The sequence below is a fragment of the Myotis myotis genome, unplaced genomic scaffold (genome assembly GCF_014108235.1).
Source record: "Myotis myotis isolate mMyoMyo1 unplaced genomic scaffold, mMyoMyo1.p scaffold_m19_p_18, whole genome shotgun sequence".
Classification (NCBI taxonomy): Eukaryota; Metazoa; Chordata; class Mammalia; order Chiroptera; family Vespertilionidae; genus Myotis; species Myotis myotis.
Window position 1 is genome coordinate 19,367,190 of NW_023416322.1, and position 19,557 is coordinate 19,386,746.

Consider the following 19,557-nt stretch of genomic DNA (forward strand, 5'->3'; position numbering starts at 1 on the left):
TTCTGCATGCCCCACAATGGGGATTGAGCCCGCAACCTGGGCATGTGCCCTGACTGGGAATCGAATCGTGACCTCCTGGTTCATAGGTCGATGCTCAATCACTGAGTCACTCCAGCTGGACTGTTAATCAATCTTTACAGGAATTTTCTTTGTTCCGGAAGCTCCCTGTGGTCTGCTTGCATCTCTAGTCAGCCCCGGGCAGCACATAGCAGGCCCCTACTTAGCTCTGTTTGACTTTAGTTCATTCACATAGTACTTATGCCCCTCTCCAATTATATTAATATTTTGCTATTCAAAGTGTGGCCCATAGGCCAGCAGTGTCAGCATCACCGGGAAGCTTGTTAGAAATACAGACTCCCAGGCCCCAAGCTAGACCAATTAAATCTAAATCTCTGTTTTACCAAGATCCCTAGGTGATTAGTATGTATTTAAAGTTTGGGAAACACAGATCTAACAGAAAAGACCCTACTAAAGCCATCCTGGATTAAATTTTATGATGATGGAATAGACCAGGTACGGTGGGAATATAGAGGAGCGTGGGGTTAATTCTGATGGAGGAGTAAATATTTGCACTGAAATTTAAATTGCACTGGCCAACAACCTGGGGATGGGGAGCAGATGAGAACAGGTAGGAGCATCTAGGTATGGACAATGGTGTGAACAAAGCTGTGAATGTGGTGGGTGGGTGGGGGAGGGGGAGGGGAGGCCATGTGCAGAGCCAGCCTAGAGCAGACTAGAAGTCTTTCAAGAGCTCCCTGGGATGGACAGCACCACTCAGCCCGCAGGTGCTGTGCTCTCCTTTGCACTGACCTGGATGGTACCCTTTCACCAGCCCTGCACACTAGACAGTGGTCAGTGGTTAGACAGGGAGAGGCCTCTTCCCCACACCTGGCCCTTCGTGACCCTTCAGGGATGATGTTTGCAGTCAACAAAGGATGCCGAGTCTCAGATCTCATGCCAGGCCACCTGGTCCCTGGCAGCGACTCTGCAGGACGACCTTGGTAGGAAGTGGATTCCCACAAATTCTCATGGATTCCCACACATTCCCATGGATTCCCGGCAGCCCAACCTCTGGGGAGAGGTTGGCAGGGAAGGTGACTGTGAAGAAAGTAATGACAAAAGGGAAAGGGGTTGAAGCAGGAGTCGGAGACCTGGCCTGGCCTCCGGCTGCCTGACCATGAGGCAGCCTCTGGGCTCAACTGGGAAATGAAGACGATGGGCCAGGTGGTTCCCAGGTCCTTCCAGCCCCGAGAGCCTGGGATTCTGGTGCCTTCCGGTTTTGGAAAGGTCTGTCATTGTTCCCTTTTTCAAACGATTTAGAGTACATTCTCCTGGAACTCACTTTCAGTGGCAAAATGAAACATTTTTCTTGGGTCACAGTCTCCAACCAACTCACAAGGGCTCTTGGGTTAGATCGCCCATCAGAGTTACACTTGGGGGAAATATATATGTGTGTGTGTGTGTATATATATATATATATATATATATACACACACACACACACACACACACACACACACACACACACACATACTATGAAATAGATATTTTTTTTAAAATATATTTTATTGATTTTCCACAGAGAGGAAGGGAAAGAGATAGAGAGTTAGAAACATCGATGAGAGAGAAACATCGATCAGCTGCCTCCTGCACATCCCCCACTGGGGACGTGCCCGCAACCCAGGTACATGCCCTTGACCGGAATCGAACCTGGGACCTTTCAGTCCGCAGGCCGACGCTCTATCCACTGAGCCAAACCGGTTTCGGCTATGAAATAGATATTAAACACCCACTATGCATTTTTCTTGACAACTGAGTTGGGCACCAACGAAGCAGAAGCTTGCATTCTGGCCAAAAATGTTCTCATATGTATTTGGAGGAACATGATACATATTAGTAAAGAAGAAAGCCCTATATAATTCTATAATAAAGTATCCTATAAATGATAATTGTTAACATTTCACGGTGCTAAACCCTTTATAGGAATGTCTCATTTATTCCACACAAATCTATCAGGTAATAAGTCATTTTGGATGTTTTTGGCTGCAAATAGAAAACTCTGATCCCACTGGCTTAAGCATTAGGACATTTATTCTCTCACTTAAGCACTCCAGAGGTAGTGCAGCCCCATCAACAGCAAGGGAACCAACCACCAGTGGGGTCAGCCTGCTTCGGTCCCTACAAACAGGTCCGGTGTCCAGGCCAACCTCCTCTGATACACAAGGCGGGGGGGGAGGGGGGCGGAGGGGAGGGCGGATAACTAGCAAAACAAAAAACGGGGTCCTTTAGGGAGAAAGAAGAGGCAGGTGGCTATTCAGAAGGCAAGCACAAATTTCCATTTTGCAGTTCAAAAAACGGAGTTTTCCAGATTGTAAGTAACTTGTTCAAGGCTACACAGCTTATGGGAGTTGGGATTCAAAGCACAGTCCATACCCTGGGCACATTCCAAGTCAGGTCAAAGTCACCTGCCCCCTATCGCCTCTGCTCCCTTCCTGAGCCCCCTCCCCAAGCTCGCTTAGGGTCAGAGACTCCTTCCCTCCATATCTGTTATTTGCTTTCACACCTGCTCCAGGACATGGACTAGTCAGTGGTCGGCAAACTGAGGCTTGCGAGCCACATGCGGCTCTTTGGCTCCTTGAGTGTGGCTCTTCCACAAAATACCGACTTGTGCGCATGGGCCACGAAGTTTCAATCACACTGTACGTGCGCGCCTGCACGTGGTATTTTGTGGAAGAGCCACAGTCAAGGGGCCAAAGAGCCGCAGTTTGCCAACCACTGGACTAGGTTTTATTCATATTTTTATTTCTCTTTTCCCCCCCATCCTCTAACACCATGCTTACTTGCTTTTACACTAAATCTCCATCTACTGGGCTCAATAGATTGGTGTTTCCTCCTTAGTATAAAGCATAACCTCTTTCTTTTGCCGTTTCCTCAGCCTCACTACTGCCCAGAACTCAGCTCTAATACCAGAGAAATTCAGAAACAAGGCTCAGACTTTGGGCCTTGACAGACCAAAGTTTCAGTTCTAGCTTTGCCACTTATGAGCCCATCGGTCAAATAATTGAGCCTATCTAATCTTTGTCTCCCTACCCATCAAATGAGAATATTCACCACGTAGGGTTATGGTGAGAATGGAATGTGATAGAGTTTAGCACAGCCTTCAATAGATGGGAGTTATTTTTTTAATTAATGAAATAATGTAATAAAAATGGAAACTCATGTTTTTAGTTTCCTGAGCTTTCTCTACACTATCTCCTCTGACCCTCAAAACAGCCCTGTTAGGTGAAGGAGGCTCCTTCCCTGTGACAGCTGGGGAAATTGAGTGTGAGTGAGGTAAAGAGCCTTGTTTAGATTCCTCTATGGTACATTCTTGGGGTGCTTTTCTTTAACCATGTGTGTCAGCGGACCCTGCTTGTGTGGATCGTCCTTGGTATGGGTTGAATTGTGCCGTCCATATATATGTTAAGTCCTAGCCTCCAGCCCTCAGAATCGGACCTTATTTGAAATAGGGGCATTATAGTTGTAATTATCTACGTTAAGATGAGGCATACTGGAGTAGGGTAGATTTCTAATCCAATCTGACTCACATCCTTCTAAAAGAGGAAATCTGGGAAGACACAGGGAGAACAGCACTTGAAGATGCGGAGATTCGGTGATGCTTCTGGAAGTCAAGGAATGCCAAGGATTAACAGCCAACCGCCAGAAGCTCGGGGAGAGGCAATGGAACAGATTCCCTTACAGCCGCAGAAGGAACCAACTCTACTGACCCCTGGATCTCAGACTCCTCACCTCCAAACCTGGGAGACAATACATTTCTGCTCAAGCCACTCAGAAAGAAGGCAGGCATGCGAGAGAGTGCTTGCTGTTGATACAGCAACGATGTCCCTCTCCTCTAGCTCCAAGTGGGGGGTGACGCTCCATCTCTGGTGCTGCAGCCCAGGGGGTAAACGGGCTGCCCCAGCCTAGTCCCTGCTCACACCAGCAGGGGCTGCAGGAGGAGGCTGCTCTAAGCCACCACCCTCCTCGTTACTCTGTGAGACCTCAGACACGTGCTCCTTGCATGGCCGTGGAACCTTGTCTCTCCAATCAATCCTATCAGACCCCTGCTGTCCCCTCTTTAGTCCTGCTCAGGGGAGTAATTGCATCAGATAAACCCTGAGTCTCGTGCTTGTCTCAATCCCTGGGATCTTATCTAAGGTTCCTGGCTCTTTCACTTTCTAAACAAAGGGTCCATCCTGACCCCTTCTGCTGCAATAGTTTCTGTACCACCAGGCAGGGCCCACATTTTCGGAACAAAAAGAGAGCTGTCCACCCTCCTGAGAGATAAGGAAGATCCAAATTTCTGGAACAAAAGGCCTATTTGCCACCCTGGCAGTGTAATTAGGAAATACCTTTCATTCCTGGTCAGGCCCACCCTCCTCACGGGCCATGTTGAATTTCTATGACTGCCTAAGTATAGCTGGCCCGGAATCTTTTCCACGGTGGAATGGGGCAAGCAAGGCCATGACACCCATAGCTGGTGTCTCCATCATCCCAGCCAGCAGTTGGTAACCTAACAGAAAGCTATAGTTCTGAGTGCAGATAGAGCCCAAAGTCACTGGTTAACATTTTCATTGCCTACTCATTCCCTCCAGCTATGTACTTGCCCAATTGCTCTGTGTAAATAGCCCCAGGATCAAAAAGGATATTGAGTCATAATCTAATAATCAAAAGAGTTCAGAAATGGCTGCAATCTCCTGTTAAGAGTTTTCCTTATAAACTGGAACACGTAACCAAATCAGAATTGCCAAAGAGTGGACTGTAATCTGGGGTGACCTGCTGCTTCTCCCCCATAGTTCTCCAATTACCCAGAATTTATTAACTAGCCAGAACTGGATGACATTTACAGAATGAATGGCAATAATAGACATTCTTCTTATGCAACAAACTCCGGAGCTATCACCCCCATTTGTCAGGTAAGTAATCAAGGTTCAGGGACTTGTCAAAGGTCACATAGCCAGGAGGTGAAAGATGGGAATTCAAACCCAGGTAGGTCCCGCTGGGCCAAAGCCTGGTGCTTGCTCTCTCGGACCCACACTCACCACTCATCTCCCTGGGTAACCAGACTGGTCAGAATCTCAGTACTATATGTGACCAGATGAATCACCCGAACTCTAAAATATCCAGCCGGGTGACTCTTTTGCCACCCTGATTTGTGGAAATGAGAGAGGCATTGTTCAGGCTTACAGGCCTGAGACGTGAAAGCCTGCTCCTAATAGCCAGCTGAGAGAGCGGTGCCTGGATTTCTGCAGAAACAGTCTGTTTTCAAGCCAGCATCCAATGACCTCACTCAGGAGACCCCCCTTTGCCCCACCCCTCCTTAAGTTCCTAACATGAGTTCCAATTTCCTATCAATCTTTATCCTCAGAATTTTATTCCCAGGATTGTCCTAACTCAGGGAAGACACTGAAGGTTGGAGTTAGTATAAAAACATGTGCTTCTCGTTAGATTGTCTGGAGCACGAGTTATAACCTGCTCAACTTCAACGCTTGGAAGAGAAACACAGCCTGAAAAATACAATGAATGCTATATTCCCATTATGTCCCTGATGGCTCAAGATCTCCGGCTCCCTACTGAATTATCAGACCCAAAATAAATGCCACAGTCTAGCACTCAAGGTCTTCTGTCAGTCTTGTCGCCAGCTGTCTCTATTCAAATCTGGTTTGCTCCCCCAAAGGCTCTGGGGCCTGGCAGGCATGCTGCCCTCCACCAAACTCCTCCCCATCTTGGTACCTTGGCTCATGCCTGAAACATCCTCTCACCCCTATGCTCCTCCTCCAACGCCATCATTTAGGACTCAAAAGAAAAGGCTCCTAGAAGCCCTTCCTGACCAGTCCCTATGCCTACAGCTCTTCCTGTTCGCATGTATTCAGAAGGCCAACATTTACTGAGCACAACCCAGGAGTCATCAAGTCCTTCTTCAGCCAACATTTATTGAGCCCTTTCTATGTGCTTGGCACTGTGCTAAGTGCTCTGCATACTACCCTATTGCCCTACTTCCCTTTACTAGATATCTCCAAAAAAAGTTGTTTATACTCATGTCTCAATTCCTGTCCTCTCATGGTCTTCTGAGCAAACTGAGGTGACCTCCATGTCAGCAATGCCCCTCCTCCAGACGGCCACCTCTGACCCCTCCTCTCCACCCTTAGGTTCCTTCACCCCCCAGGGGTTCTTCTGGGGGAAGAACCTTAGAAGAAGCTCTGTCCTGCTGGCTTCCACAGGGTTCGTATGCAGACGCTGGAGACAACCGCCATTGTCCTCTGTCATAGGCCCACACCTCCCCACCATGGGGCCACCTCTCCCCGCTCTGCACCAGGCAGCTGCAGCCCCATGATAGCCTCTTGCCACTAGATTCTCAGGTGAGAGCCAGACACAGCCTCTCCATCCCTCCAGAGAACACACGTCCTGCTTTCCACCTAGTGCCCTTGAAGCCATCTCACTTGGCTCTAGGTGAGGGGAGTGCACCTTCATGCCTCCCTCAAGCCAGTGGGGATGGAGAACAGAGAGCACACAGGGCACTGACACTTCTCTTCAAAGAAATCCCCAGTTTCCAATCTCTTGTCAACCTCAGCTTCTTCCATGGGCTAGAGCTGGGTGACAAACCAAGGCTGGCAGCACAACTCCAGGCCTCCCCTTTGGAAGTCTTACACAGAGGCTCCAGCCACCGCCCCCTCCCTCCAACCACCACCTTGAAATGACACTGGGGTTTTGCCACTAACTGTTTTACTACTAGACTTGGAAGCCACGGTTGGTACTCAGAGACCAAAGGATGAATTACAGTTAAGATCCTGTTTCAAAAATTTGTTGAATTCAATACCAAAAATAGAAAATGACAATATATGGCTCCAAAATGAGACCCAACACTCTTGAGACAAGTCCAGAAGACCAACTCTGCTAAGGAAAAAACTGTCTGCTGAATTCTTAAGCTCCTGAGATCGTAAGCTTTCTGGACAAGCTTCTTCTTCAATCAGAAAACTGGGGAAGCAATGAAAGCAATGTCTTTGAAAGAAGAGATCTTGGTGATGTAGATGGGACAGGACACTTGGGAAAGATGACCATGACATCCAGGAGTCTGAGACAAGGACAGGAACAATGTGACAATTAGTCCAGGACCAGTTCTATCAAGGATTAGGGCCCTTTTATGGCAGGAGAGAACTCTCTGCTGGGGCCTGCCTGTGGCAATCCTAAACTTCCTTATTTAAACATCAGTATTGACATGCAGCGCCTCCTCCCCACCCACCCACCCCCGTTACCTCCCCCCCACTCAAGTTCCTAAAGCTCTACTTCTCACCATTTAGGGACTAGAGTAAGGTGAAGAAACAGAACCAGGCATGATAGACCCAAACTACCATTATTCCAGCATGTACAACAATCTACACTTCCCTATTACAAATCATTCATTCTTCACAATAATTCTGAGTAGACAGAACTAGCCCCAGGAGGAAACTGAACTCAAATTAAGAGATTTTTTTTATGAAAACACTGAAGACAGGGAGGTACAACTCACTATTTCCAGAACATTCCCCAGACTTCCCTGCCTTTGCTCATACTGTGCTCCATCTGAAAGATCACTGCTCAGCTCTACCTGTCCAGATCCTACTATTCCTAAAAGGGCAGCTCCCATCTAACTTCCTGCTTACCGCAGCCTCGGCTCCCTCCAAGGCAGAAGCAACTGTTGCTGGAACTTTGTACCTCTGCTGTAACATTTCAGTCCCCCTCCTATTGTGCCTATTTGTGTCCATCTTATTTCCTCTAGCACAGCGGTTCTCAACCTGTGGGTCGTGACCCCTTTGGCGGTCGAACGACCCTTTCACAGGGGTCACCTAAGACCATCCTGCATATCAGATATTTACATTACGATTCATAACAGTAGCAACATTACAGTTATGAAGCAGCAACGCAAATAATTTTATGGTTGGGTCACAACACGAGGAACTGTATTTAAAGGGCCAGAAGGTTGAGAACCATTGCTCTAGCAGCATATAAAGTCCCTGAGGGCACTAATGGTGTCTTATTCACCTTGGTATTACTCAATGCACAGAAGAAATGCATGAGAACAAGTTTCTTGCTCACAGCAGGCACTCAACACGTTTGTTGCATGAGGAGCACAGAGGTGTTACAAAGGTGAAGTCTCGGGTATCTGGTACCAGAGCCCCTTGTTTGCTGCTCAGATGAACAAGATCTGAGAGTTCGCTGCAATCAAAAGCAAATGCTGGCCTGTCTCCAGAGGGCATCTATCCCATCCTGGCTTCTGCTTCAAAGTTCCCCCTAAGTCCCAGTTGCAGGTCTCTTGATCTTTCCATGTTTGCTCATTAAAGTTAATTTGAAACATGAAAAGATTCAGGACTGAGTATTTCATTAAGTCCAGGTCTTCTTAATGCAGCAACTGCAGACAAAACGTAAAAACAGGGCAGAGGTTGCCAGCACAAGGCCAGTACCTGGAGCACCCCTTTAAGGCCCTGGCCTCTGTTCACAAATGACATCTGCTGTCAGCTTTGGGGTTGCTAAGAACATCAACAGAAGTAGATTATGCCCCTTAGAGATATCATGTGTCTTCAAGGAGTTCCACGGCTCTCCCGGAAGCAACAATTTATGTGAACACAGTCTTGTCTAGAGTCCTGGGTGTGGACTAAGATAATTGTTAACAATTATCAGCTACCATTTCCTGAGTTCTCCCTGTATACTGAGGATTATGCTGTTTTTACCGGGGCTATCTCTTCTAATCCTCATAGTAACCCTCTGAGGTGATACTATTATTGACCCCATATTACTTATGAGGGAAATGGGGCTTAGAATGTTCAAGACACACACTGACCCTAGAATCTCAGGAAGGTAAACTCATAATGATAAATGGGGCTCAATCAACTTTTCCATCTCATGCTAATGGTCAAACACTTTCTAATTCATTCATATCCATGCTCCCCGCATTCTTGCCAATACTGACTGGTGAGGTCTTATAATTCTTTTGGTGCATGGACTTCCTCTCCCACCTCAGGTCTTGCACATCCTTGTCTAGGCTATTATTGGGATCTACTCTTGTTATGGATGTGGAGGTAATAGGGGTGGTGAGAGTGAGTCCTACAAAGACTGGTGTCCCCTGGTGACAGAACTCTCCCAGGTGCAGTTATTGAAAGGTATTTCTACAGAGGAAGACTTTTCTCTCAGCTGGGGAGAGGGGTTTCTTCTGTCAGAAAGGGAGGTTCTATGGAACTGGGGAGTTCAGAGTTCTCAGGCTCACCTGTTTCCCCATCCCAAATCTCAGGGTCCCACTCCTCCCACAAGTGCCCCTGTCTTAGCATTAGAGACTGGGGGTGGGGGTGGGGGGGAAAGCATTTAATTAGTCCTGTCTCTCTACAATCCATACAACACAGCACTGGATTCTTAGCCATGTCTGTCTGTCCTGCAACAAAAAGAAATGAAAGATTCCTTTACAGTTGGTATAAAAGCTTTTGAAAAACCTTCCCTGAGTTACTGGCAGTCCAGGACATATCTGGGGATGTTTCTCACTAACACTGAATCTCCCCCAGGAACAACAACTGTCATTGAAGGCTTCTAAAATACAATCTACACGTCACTCGACATGACATTCTCTAATTCGAAATAATTCTCCAATTACCATATATTTCTATATTTCCTGTGTGTGTCTGCATGTATATACTATGCTTTTAACTATATTGTAAGCTTTGTGGGGACAAGATTATCTCAGTATTTAGTAAATTCATGTTGACTAAATTCCTGAAGACCTTCTTGCTCATTCTAACATTTGATTCCAGACAATGGGCAGTGGCTGTGCCTGGGGACCCTCAAGAATGTGGGGAGGCAGGTGGGGGGGGAGGGGTCTGCGGGAGCCTCACTGTGGAGCAGCCAGGCCATGAAGGACCTCCATGGACTCCCGTGATCAAGCTGAGTTTTCCTTAGGAAACAGCTTCCCGGGCACTTGGTGCCCACAGACTCAGGACTGTCTGCCAGCTCTGCTAATCATTCACCCCCTTTGGCTTTCTTCTTGGCTACTTGTGGGCAGGGTCTGGTTTGGGGTGGGCGATTCCTACCTTCAAAATTGAGGTCAGGATGTTCATGTTTCAATGAACAACATGTAATGTTGGTGTGTGGCCAAGGTGGGGGCCTGAGCATCCTGGATGGGACCTTAAGTGGGGCTACTTGTCCTCATTTGTGACAATTTCAACTTCGCATCGCTGTTGGATCAGCACTGCTGTTCTCTCTCCTCCTCTGGCCACTGGCTCACAGATGCCAGGAATAGTCAAAAGGTGGAGACAAATGGGGTGGTCAGGAAGTGAATGCACTTCCCTCACTATCCACTATGTCCCTTAGACCCACAGCTATGACATCTGGAAGTAACATAACTAGTGACTGAAAACAGCCACTTCTTTAAAATATATATATATATATATATATATATATATATATATATATATACATACACACACACACACACACACACACATACACACACACACACACACACACACACACACACACACACACATATATATTGATTTCAGAGAGGAAGGGAGAGGGAGAGAGCTAGAAACATCAATGATGAGAGAGAATCATTGATTGGGTGCCTCCTACACACCCCCTACTGGGGACCAAGCCTACAACCCGGGCAGGTGCCCTTGACCGGAATCGAACCTGGGACCCTTCAGTCTGCAGGCCGATGCTCCATCCACTGAGCCAAACCGGCGAGGGCTACAGCCACTCGACACCTTCAGTGCATTCTAGGTGGAACCGGGCTACTCAGAAACGTGCCTGGGCTCTTGGTGGAGCAATGGACTTTGCTGCCCAGAGGCCACCTCCCCTCAGAGCAGCTCAGCAATTTCCCAGAACAAAGGCAAGAACCAAAGAGAGCCCCAGAGCTTCCTCCTCCATGACCCACTCCAATCCAGGGTCGCACTCACACTTCCCTTTGTACCTCCTCTCCCTAAGCATTCAGCTCCTTGACATTTTCTGGGCGTTTTGACCACTAGCTTAAAAGGGAAAATTGGGGGTACCAGAGTCACTCCTTTCTATGCAATAACCCCCACATTTTCCTCTCTTTCTCCTACTCTCCCCCTTTCTCGTTCTCCTCCTCTTTTTTCTTCTTCTCCACTCCCCCCTCTCTTTAGAGAACACAGGTGCCAAAGCCCTTTCTTTTCTCTAATAGAGGAATCGAAGCTCTGCTAATTAGGGGGAAATTTGGACTGGAATCCTGGTCTCTCAATTGACAGTCATTATTTTTTCCATTTCAAACCATGCCTTCCTAAAGCTGAGGTTCTACAACAGAATGTTAACAGCAATTATCGTCGGGTTTGGAATTGCAAGTGCTTGTTTTTCTCTATTTTTTTTGCTTAGGGATTTTTCCAAATTTTTCTGCAAAAGGCTATGAATTACTTTTGCAATAGCTTGGGTAAACTGGATGCTATAATAAACAAGTGTAAAAATTTCCATTGTTTACCCAAAAATGTTTATTGCTTGACCATAGATAGTCCAAAATGAGTGTTCCTGAAGAGTGCATAGGCCTCCTAGAAGAAGCAATTCAGGAAACCTGTTCCTTCCACCTTGGAGCTCCTCTATTCTCCAGTGTGACTTTCAAATAACCTGTAATGTTCAGTATAAAGCAAGAGGGAAGGAAAGAATACACGAGGGACACTTTTATGGGGGAGGCCAGAAAGTAATACATGTATATCACTTCCATTCACGCTCCATTGGCTAGAACTCAGTTGCAAGGCTGCATGAACTGTAGGCATAGTGGGAAATGTAGTTTATCAGCATACAAAAGAAGAAAAGGAAATGAATACAGTGAATGTGTAGTCAATCTATGCCACACCGTAAGGAAAAGAAAGTTGAAGTTAAAATGGAATAAGGAAGGCAAGTCTCTCTGTAAAGCTATCTGAAACTCTATCTCCCTTACAGCATTTTCACACTCAAATCCCCATTGTCCCACTGATAAGAAATGCCCTTCATCCTCAAGGGTATGAATAGATTGGTTTTTCTGATGTAAATGGGTATAGAAAAGGGAGATCACTGGATAAGACTGAGGGCTCAGGCAGCTGCTGTGACCTAGGGGTAAACCTCCTCCTCCTCACTGGGGGCACGATCAGCATATGGGTATCGCCTCTGCTTTTTACCGTGAGGACAGATGATTATGAAGACTGTGCGATGTCACCATGGTTCATGTTGAGTAATGAATTTTCTCTCCCCTCAAGCACAATGATCAGGCCCAGAGAAACTCCTATTCCATGTACCTCCTGCAACAGATCCAGAACCATTTGTGTGCTCAGAGCATGCACCTTGTTCTCTACCATCCCCTCTAAATGAAAACCTCTTGCCTTAGATACAGTATTAACAGATGTGTTAATATTCGTGAGTAACCCAGACTTCATCTGGATAACCAGGCCATGGGAGAGAGGGACAGCTGCGACCAGAAACATCTCAAAGGCCCAAACTCTGAGCTCATGAGAACACACATTCTCATAGGTGCATACCAGGAAATAGTCATCTCCCTTCTTTGGGAGAAGTCAGTTCCCAGTGTACTAGAATGGAATGGAACAATGAGACCCACCTCACCAAAAGTGTAGGCTTCTGTCCAGAACTTTCCATTCTGTCTGGGAAGAGTGGGCAGAGAGAGATAATAAAAGTAGGTAGAAGTTAGCTCTTTATATACAGCCCAAAACTTGAGGGGGTCCTCAAAAGAGAGGAGGGCAGAGAGGTCCTGAGTTCTGCTCTTCGTTCCTGAATCAGAAAGATCGGTAATTTCATGGGAAAGTTCAATGGTCATGTATACCCAGGGCTGTATCTTTTCTCTTATGGACTGTATCAGGCAGCAGTGGTCTTTAAGACCACCATAGTCAATGACTCTCTTCTGCATCCTTCATGTCCTCCCAGAAATAAGGGAATACGGGCCAGGCTGTGGGAAATATCCTACCAAGGTTTGTTGAAAATAGTGACCGGCTCTATCTTTACGATTTATGTGATCTTCTGTCTTGATGATGGGATGGTGCTGATGAACAGGGAAATGCCACCGAGATTTATGTACCCCAAAGAGTGGCAGCACCTCACCATGTTCATCCTCCTCACCCTCAATGGCTGTGTAGATGTCACGAGCAAGAACTTGCTGCCTCAGAGGTGTGTGCTCCTAGAAAAAGGTGCCCTGGTCCTGATCTTCTACGTGCTCCTGATACTGTTGGTGTCACATGTTCAAGATTCGACAGGGGTGGAACTGCAGGTTCATTCTCTACTCATCTTGGTGGTGTTCCTGCTCATGCTGGTGTTGACTGTTGAGCTGTGGGCGCCCAACGCATTTCACCTCTCAATGACTGAGGCCTTTCTGTTTCTGATGATGGGCTCCTGGCTGATGCAGGCAGGCTTTATTCTGTACAGACCAGTCACTGGCTATCCATGGCAGGATGATGACATCAGTGACATCATGTTTGTCACCACCTTCTTCTGCTGGCATGTGATGATCAATGCTTTGTGTCTACTGGGAACATATGGCATCTCTTCCTTTTGGCATCATTGTTACAGTTCCAGGTCGAAGCTGATGGGATCCAAAGAAGCTTCCATATTATACAAACACTGAAGGACCTGTCTACCAATTGCTGCCAAAAGTGGAGCAGTCAGAGAAAGATGACCAAGCTCTTCTCCTCCCAGAGAGCTCACCCTGAGATACCTGGCACATTGTCTATCCCTACTTCCTCCTTGTAGGTTCTCTCAGACATGTGCATTGTATCCTCTTTGGTCTCCAATGAAGGTAATGGCCAAGGAGAGCATTTGGTCTCCGTCTGCTGGTACATCTCCTGTCCTTGAACCTCAAATCACTGAGGAGATGAGGAGAGAGGGGGCTGAGAAAGGGATGCTGATGGGATTGATGTATTGGGGGGAGGACCATAGGAATAGATAAATGTGGGAGAAAAGCTATTAGAGTTAAAGAATGCAATCCAAGATCGGCCTCTGAATGGAAGAGAGTGGAGTCCAGCAGTCATGCCAGCACCAGCTGTTTCTCCAGGTTTTTACTTGTGGAATAAAGACTACTTTCTCACAAATCAAAATTGCAATCGTAGGTATTTCTGTTTGCCAACTAAAGTGAAACATTTATGGTATAATCCACTTCTCTCACCTGGTTACAGTAATAAGAACATCATACATACATTTTAAAATTTGGATAGATCAGGATTGTTTCAAATTTTCCACATAAAGAATCAGTACTTTCATATCACAGTTTGTCAAATTCCCATAAACCAAATTTCCATTAAGTGGTAGCACATTTCTTATTCTTGATTTCTAATCCAGCCAAAGCAAGACGTAGCTACTTGTTTAACTACCACCAGCCCTACCAGGAATTTACTAGATCCTACTTTGCTCTATCCTACACTTGCGCCTTTGCCAAAGGACACCCTGTGCAATTTGGAAAAAGCCATCGCCAGTCACATATTAACTATAGTGTTACTTTATACCTGACATTAAAACTTAACACTACTGCCACCGAGAATTATTTCTCCAGAAAATTCTCACATACTCTTTTGATCTGAACTCTTCAGCACCTCATCTAAATCTGCCTTGTTTTTTCCATGCTGATGATACATTCTTTGTCCTGTTTCTCACACTGTCTCTCACAGGGGAGTTTTGCCTTACCCACTCAAGGCTGTCTCCTTAAGAGCAGAGATCTGTCATATCCTAGGCACCTCATTTGCTCAGCATGTTCCAGAGGAATATAACGTTGGCCTCTACATATGAGGATTAAATTGCTTTACCAACTTTCATAATACATTATAAATATTCTATAATTAAAGCTGTGGTATAGGAGCAAGCAAGTACCACTGGACTGCCCATCAACATAGTATAATGTAATAGACGCTCCGGACACAGAAATACAGTGTGAGAACTAAATACATGCTAAGAAAGGGCTCCTCAATTAATGTGAGGAATAACTGACTCTCCATTTTGGGAGAAAAACCCTTAGTTTCTACCTCAGCCAACACACAAGGAAAGAATTATAGATGGATTGAAAAGTTAAACATCAGTAATAAGACTGTCAAATTATTTTAAAGGAAATACAGGAAGATATTTTATAATAAAAGATATGAAACTTTCTTGAGCAAGACAAATTCTAAAAAGATTACCCATTTTAATGAGCTTTCCCATAATTAAAAGACACAAGAAAAAGAAAAAAAAGAAAAGAGACAGCCCTAGTCAGTTTGGCTCAATGGATAGAGCATTGGCCTGCAGACTGAAGAGTCCCGGGTTCCATTTGGGTCAAGGGTACATGCCTGGGTGGTGGGCTCGGTCCCCGGTGGGGGGCATGCAGGAGGCAGCCAATCAGTGGTTCTCTCGCATCATTGATGTCTCTATCTCTCTCTCCCTCTCCCTTCTTCTCTGAAATCAGTAAAAATATATTAAAAAAATAAAAGGGACACTGGGAAGAATATTTTTAACACATGTAACAGACAAAAAAAAAATCAGTATCCAGAATATATAGAGATATTCTAACACTGACAAACAAAATGCAACCTGATATAAAAATGGGCAGAAAATATAAGTGTTGTCAAACCAGTTTGGCTCACTGGATAGAGCGTCGGCCTGCGGACTGAAAGGTCCCAGGTTTGATTCCGGTCAAGGGCATGTACCTTGGTTGCAGGCACATCCCCAGTAGGAGGTGTGCAGGAGGCAACTGGTCGATGTTTCTCTCTCATCGATGTTTCTAACTCTCTATCCCTCTCCCTTCCTCTCTGTAAAAAATCAATAAAATATATTTAAAAAAAAGAAAATATAAGTGTCCATCGCTCAGAAAAAGAACAATCTCTGCCTCCACCTTCACCTTGTCCTCTGCCTTTCTCTTATAAAGCCACATGCCATTGGATATAGAATCTACCTTAAAGCCAAATGATCTCATCTCGAAATCCTTAACTTAATTATATCTGCAAAGACCCTTGTGCCAAATAAGGTCACTTTCATAGGTTCCAGGGTTAAGACTTGGAAATATCTTTTTAGAGGCCACCACGCAAGCCACCACACTGTGCTTGCCCATACCAGGACCTTCTGTCCCATGTCCCTTGGGGCCTAAAGGCAGTTACAGCTCCATCTGTTACTCAACTATCCCTTGCGGTCACCTTACACCCAGCTCACATCTGTGTAAGAAGTACCCATTTAAGCCCTCCTTGAACTATTCCAATTTAGGTTGCCATCTATTTCCTATTGGGACCCTCTCTGAGTCCCAATAGACACTAATAGAGTAATTTCAGAGACCAGAGCTTTAAACAGAATTCACCCCCAGATATTTGGAACAATGATAAGAGAAAAACTTTTTAACTGAATTTCACTGAAGTGAACCTACAGTGAAGGAGACTAATTTGTAAACAGGTAGATAATAAATTAAGGGGATCTTCCAAATTCAATGAAGATGATCAAAGGATTAATTCATTCATTAAAAAAATCTTAAACAGCTACTTTTTTCCAGGTACTGTGTAGGTATTAGCAATACAATAATGAGAAAGACACAAACAGACATACACAATTATAGTGCAACTTATAGTAATGAATGAAAAGGAAGATTAGATGGTGTGGTCAGCAGAATTCTAAGATGGTCCCCAAGACTCCTGCCCCTGGTGTACACACTCTGTATAATCCCTTCTTCTTGAGTATGAGTGGGACCAGTGAATGTAATGGAATAGCATTCCATGGTTCGTTTGTAATAGTTGAATTTATTTCGTTGTTGTTGTTGTTACTTTAATATATCTTTATTAAATAGATATGACTTATTGAGCACTTACTGTGTGCAAGGTTCTTTATATGTTACTATTAACCCTCGTAGTAATATTTTTGAGGCAGCTTATTTTTATTTAATAATAATAATTTATGCCCACTTTGCTGAAGACAGTGAACCTCAGAAATACAAATATATAGTAAACTAGTTGAAAAACAAGACGATTTCTGAATCCAAGCTCTTTCCTCATATTATAATAAGTTGCATTTAAATTAGTGAAAAGGGAGATTGCCCTGGGTGGGTCTGACCTAGTCAGGTGAGGTCTTTACAAGAACGTGAGCCATCAGGGAGATGCAACCTTCTTAGCCTGAAGGAAAGCAAACAGCCGTGTCATGAACTTCCTATTGGGGGCAATATGGCAAGGAAATGCGAGCAAACTCTAGTTGCTGAGAGCAGTCCTTGACTCACAGGCAGCAAGAAAACGGAAGCTTGGGTCCTAGAACTGCAAGGAGCTGCATTTTGCCAACATCCAGTGAGCTTGCAATAGGATCTTGAGCCTCTGATGGGAATCCCAGCCCCAGCCATCACCTTGGCGAGATCTGAGCAGAGGACTCAGCCAACCCATACTGCATTCCTGGCCATGGAAACCATGAGATAATACATTTGTGTTGCTTAAACTCCTATATTGAAGTTAATTTGTTATGCAGCAATAGAAAACTAATGCAGGTCGTATTCATTTTGGGTGAAGGTTTATCCAGCACAGGTTAGGGATGAGAAACACCACAGTTCATTAAAGATTTATGGCTCTGCCAGGCTGGTGTGGCTCAGTGGTTGACCTCTGGACCAGGAGGTCACAGTTCGATTCTTGGTCAGGGCACATTCCCAGGTAGCCAGCTCAATCCCCAGAGAAGGCATGCAGGAGGCAGGTGATCAATGATTCTCTCTCATCATTGATGTCACTGGAAGACTGTATCCAAAATGAAGCTGAGATCCTAATGAGAATGAGGAGCTTCAGGCCCATCGAGTTCTTATGCTCTGTGTCTATAATCATAAGGTGGAATTTAGTTTCTTGGGCCCCCAAACAGTGGCTTGGACAGAGTACATGAGAATTCTAGATTGTGAGATACTGAAGGTAGAGGAGGAAGTTGGGTGGGAATAATAAACATAACCCTTTGGATGTTCGTCACATAAAAATTAAGGAATTTACTGAGCTTTCAGTGAGCCTCTTGGAGGCTTGGTAGACAATGTATATTAATTACCTGATTTAAAACCAGGCAAACCCTTAACTCCTATTGGCTTAACACAACAGAAGGGTATTTCTGCTACGCTCATAAAGTCAAATGCCAGCAATAACACACGTGCCATCTCTGACCTTGTGTCTGGTTCTGCTGGAGCCCCCAGTCTCTGGCTTTCTCTCTTCCTCTGATGTATTTCTGCCTTGCAGCAAAGGTGAGCTGCAATCATTTTCTGATGATGATGATGACGATGATGATGACGATGACGACGACGAGGAGAAACGCCTTCCTAAAGAGAAAGGAAGTAAATTAAAAGATGCTTGTAGATAGCACCATACTAAAACCCCCCAGCCATTGAAAAGCTTATACTGTGGCTCCCTAGATGCCATTTCTGACCAAACTTCTACGTCCTCTCCAAACTGTTCTTTTCACTAAAACTGAAATTCACTCAACATGTCATTCTCTCCTAAATCCGCACAATCCACTATGGCAGCCCTAACTATACACAACTATGGAACACTTGTAATTTAGTTTGTCTGAATTGAGATGTGCTGTAAGTATAAAATATATGCCGGAGTTTAAAGGCTTAGTATGAAATAAGGAACATAAAATACTTCATTTATAGTTTTATTTGTTTTGTTTTTAATATATTTTATTGATTTTTTACAGAGAGGAAGGGAGAGGGATCGAGAGTTAGAAACATCGATAAGAGAGAAACATCGATCAGCTCCCTCCTGCACACTCCCCACTGGGGATGTGCCCGCAACCAAGGTACATGCCCTTGACCGGAATCGAACCTGGGACCCTTGCATCCGCAGGCTGATGCTCTATCCACTGAGCCAAACTGGCTAGGGCTCATTTATAGTTTTTATAATAACATGTTGAAATAACATTTTAGACATGTTGGGTTAAATATCTCATTAAAATTAATTCCACTTTTATATGCTTTTTTTAATGTTGCTGTTAGAAATTTTTAACTTACATGTGACACTTGATTTCTATAGGAGAGGTAGTCTAGTTTTCTCATGTCTTCAGTGTATGTGTGTGTGTATGTGTATATAGAACTGTGTGCCTTCAACTAAATAGTAAGCTCTTTGAGGATAAGAACTACGATATATTTTTTATATGCCCTGCGGCATTCAGAATTCACAGATTTTATTAAGTTCATGTTTACTAAATTCCTGGGGACCTTCCTACTCATTCTAGCATATCAAACAAGGTAAGTGGCAGTGGCTGTGTCTGGGGACCCTCGAGAATGGGGTGGGGGATGCAGGTCTGAGGGGAGCCTCACCATGGAGCAGCCAGGCCATGAAAGACCTCCACGGGCTCCATGATCAAGGTGAGTTTTCCTTAGGAAACAGCTTCCCAGGCACTCAATGCCCACAGACTCAGGACTGTCTGCCAGCTCTGCTAATCATTCACTCCCTTTGGCTTTCTTCTCGGCTACCTGTGGGCAGTGTCCGGTTTGGGGTGGGAGATTCTTATCTTCAAAGCCGAGAGATCAGAGTGTTCATGTTTCAAAGAACATGCAGCATTGTTTGGTGTGTGGCCAAGGTGGGGGCCTGAGCATCCAGGATGGGCTACTTG

The 19,557-nt window shown here is 45.1% G+C and overlaps 2 protein-coding genes across 2 annotated transcripts in view; one reads left to right on the top strand and one right to left on the bottom strand.

Moving 5' to 3' along the window:
- RGSL1 (regulator of G protein signaling like 1) overlaps positions 1 to 19,302 on the bottom strand; it is a 73,868-nt gene extending 54,566 nt beyond the window's left edge. The window contains exons 1-2 of the mRNA XM_036343866.1: positions 19,262 to 19,302; positions 18,108 to 18,172 (exon numbers count right to left, since the gene is read on the bottom strand). Coding sequence (XP_036199759.1) covers positions 18,108 to 18,172; positions 19,262 to 19,302 — 106 coding nt within the window. The remainder of the gene's footprint in view (positions 1 to 18,107; positions 18,173 to 19,261) is intronic.
- LOC118673278 (transmembrane epididymal protein 1A-like) lies at positions 12,659 to 13,615 on the top strand. Its single transcript, XM_036343872.1, has one exon. The coding sequence runs from the start codon at positions 12,794 to 12,796 to the stop codon at positions 13,613 to 13,615; it is 822 nt and encodes a 273-aa protein (XP_036199765.1). The 5' UTR covers positions 12,659 to 12,793.
- Positions 19,303 to 19,557: the final 255 nt, after the last annotated feature.

Bases quoted from the DNA above. Each gene is read 5' to 3' on its own strand.
- LOC118673278 (XM_036343872.1), top strand. From the start codon at position 12,794: ATGGGAAAGTTCAATGGTCATGTATACCCAGGGCTGTATCTTTTCTCT.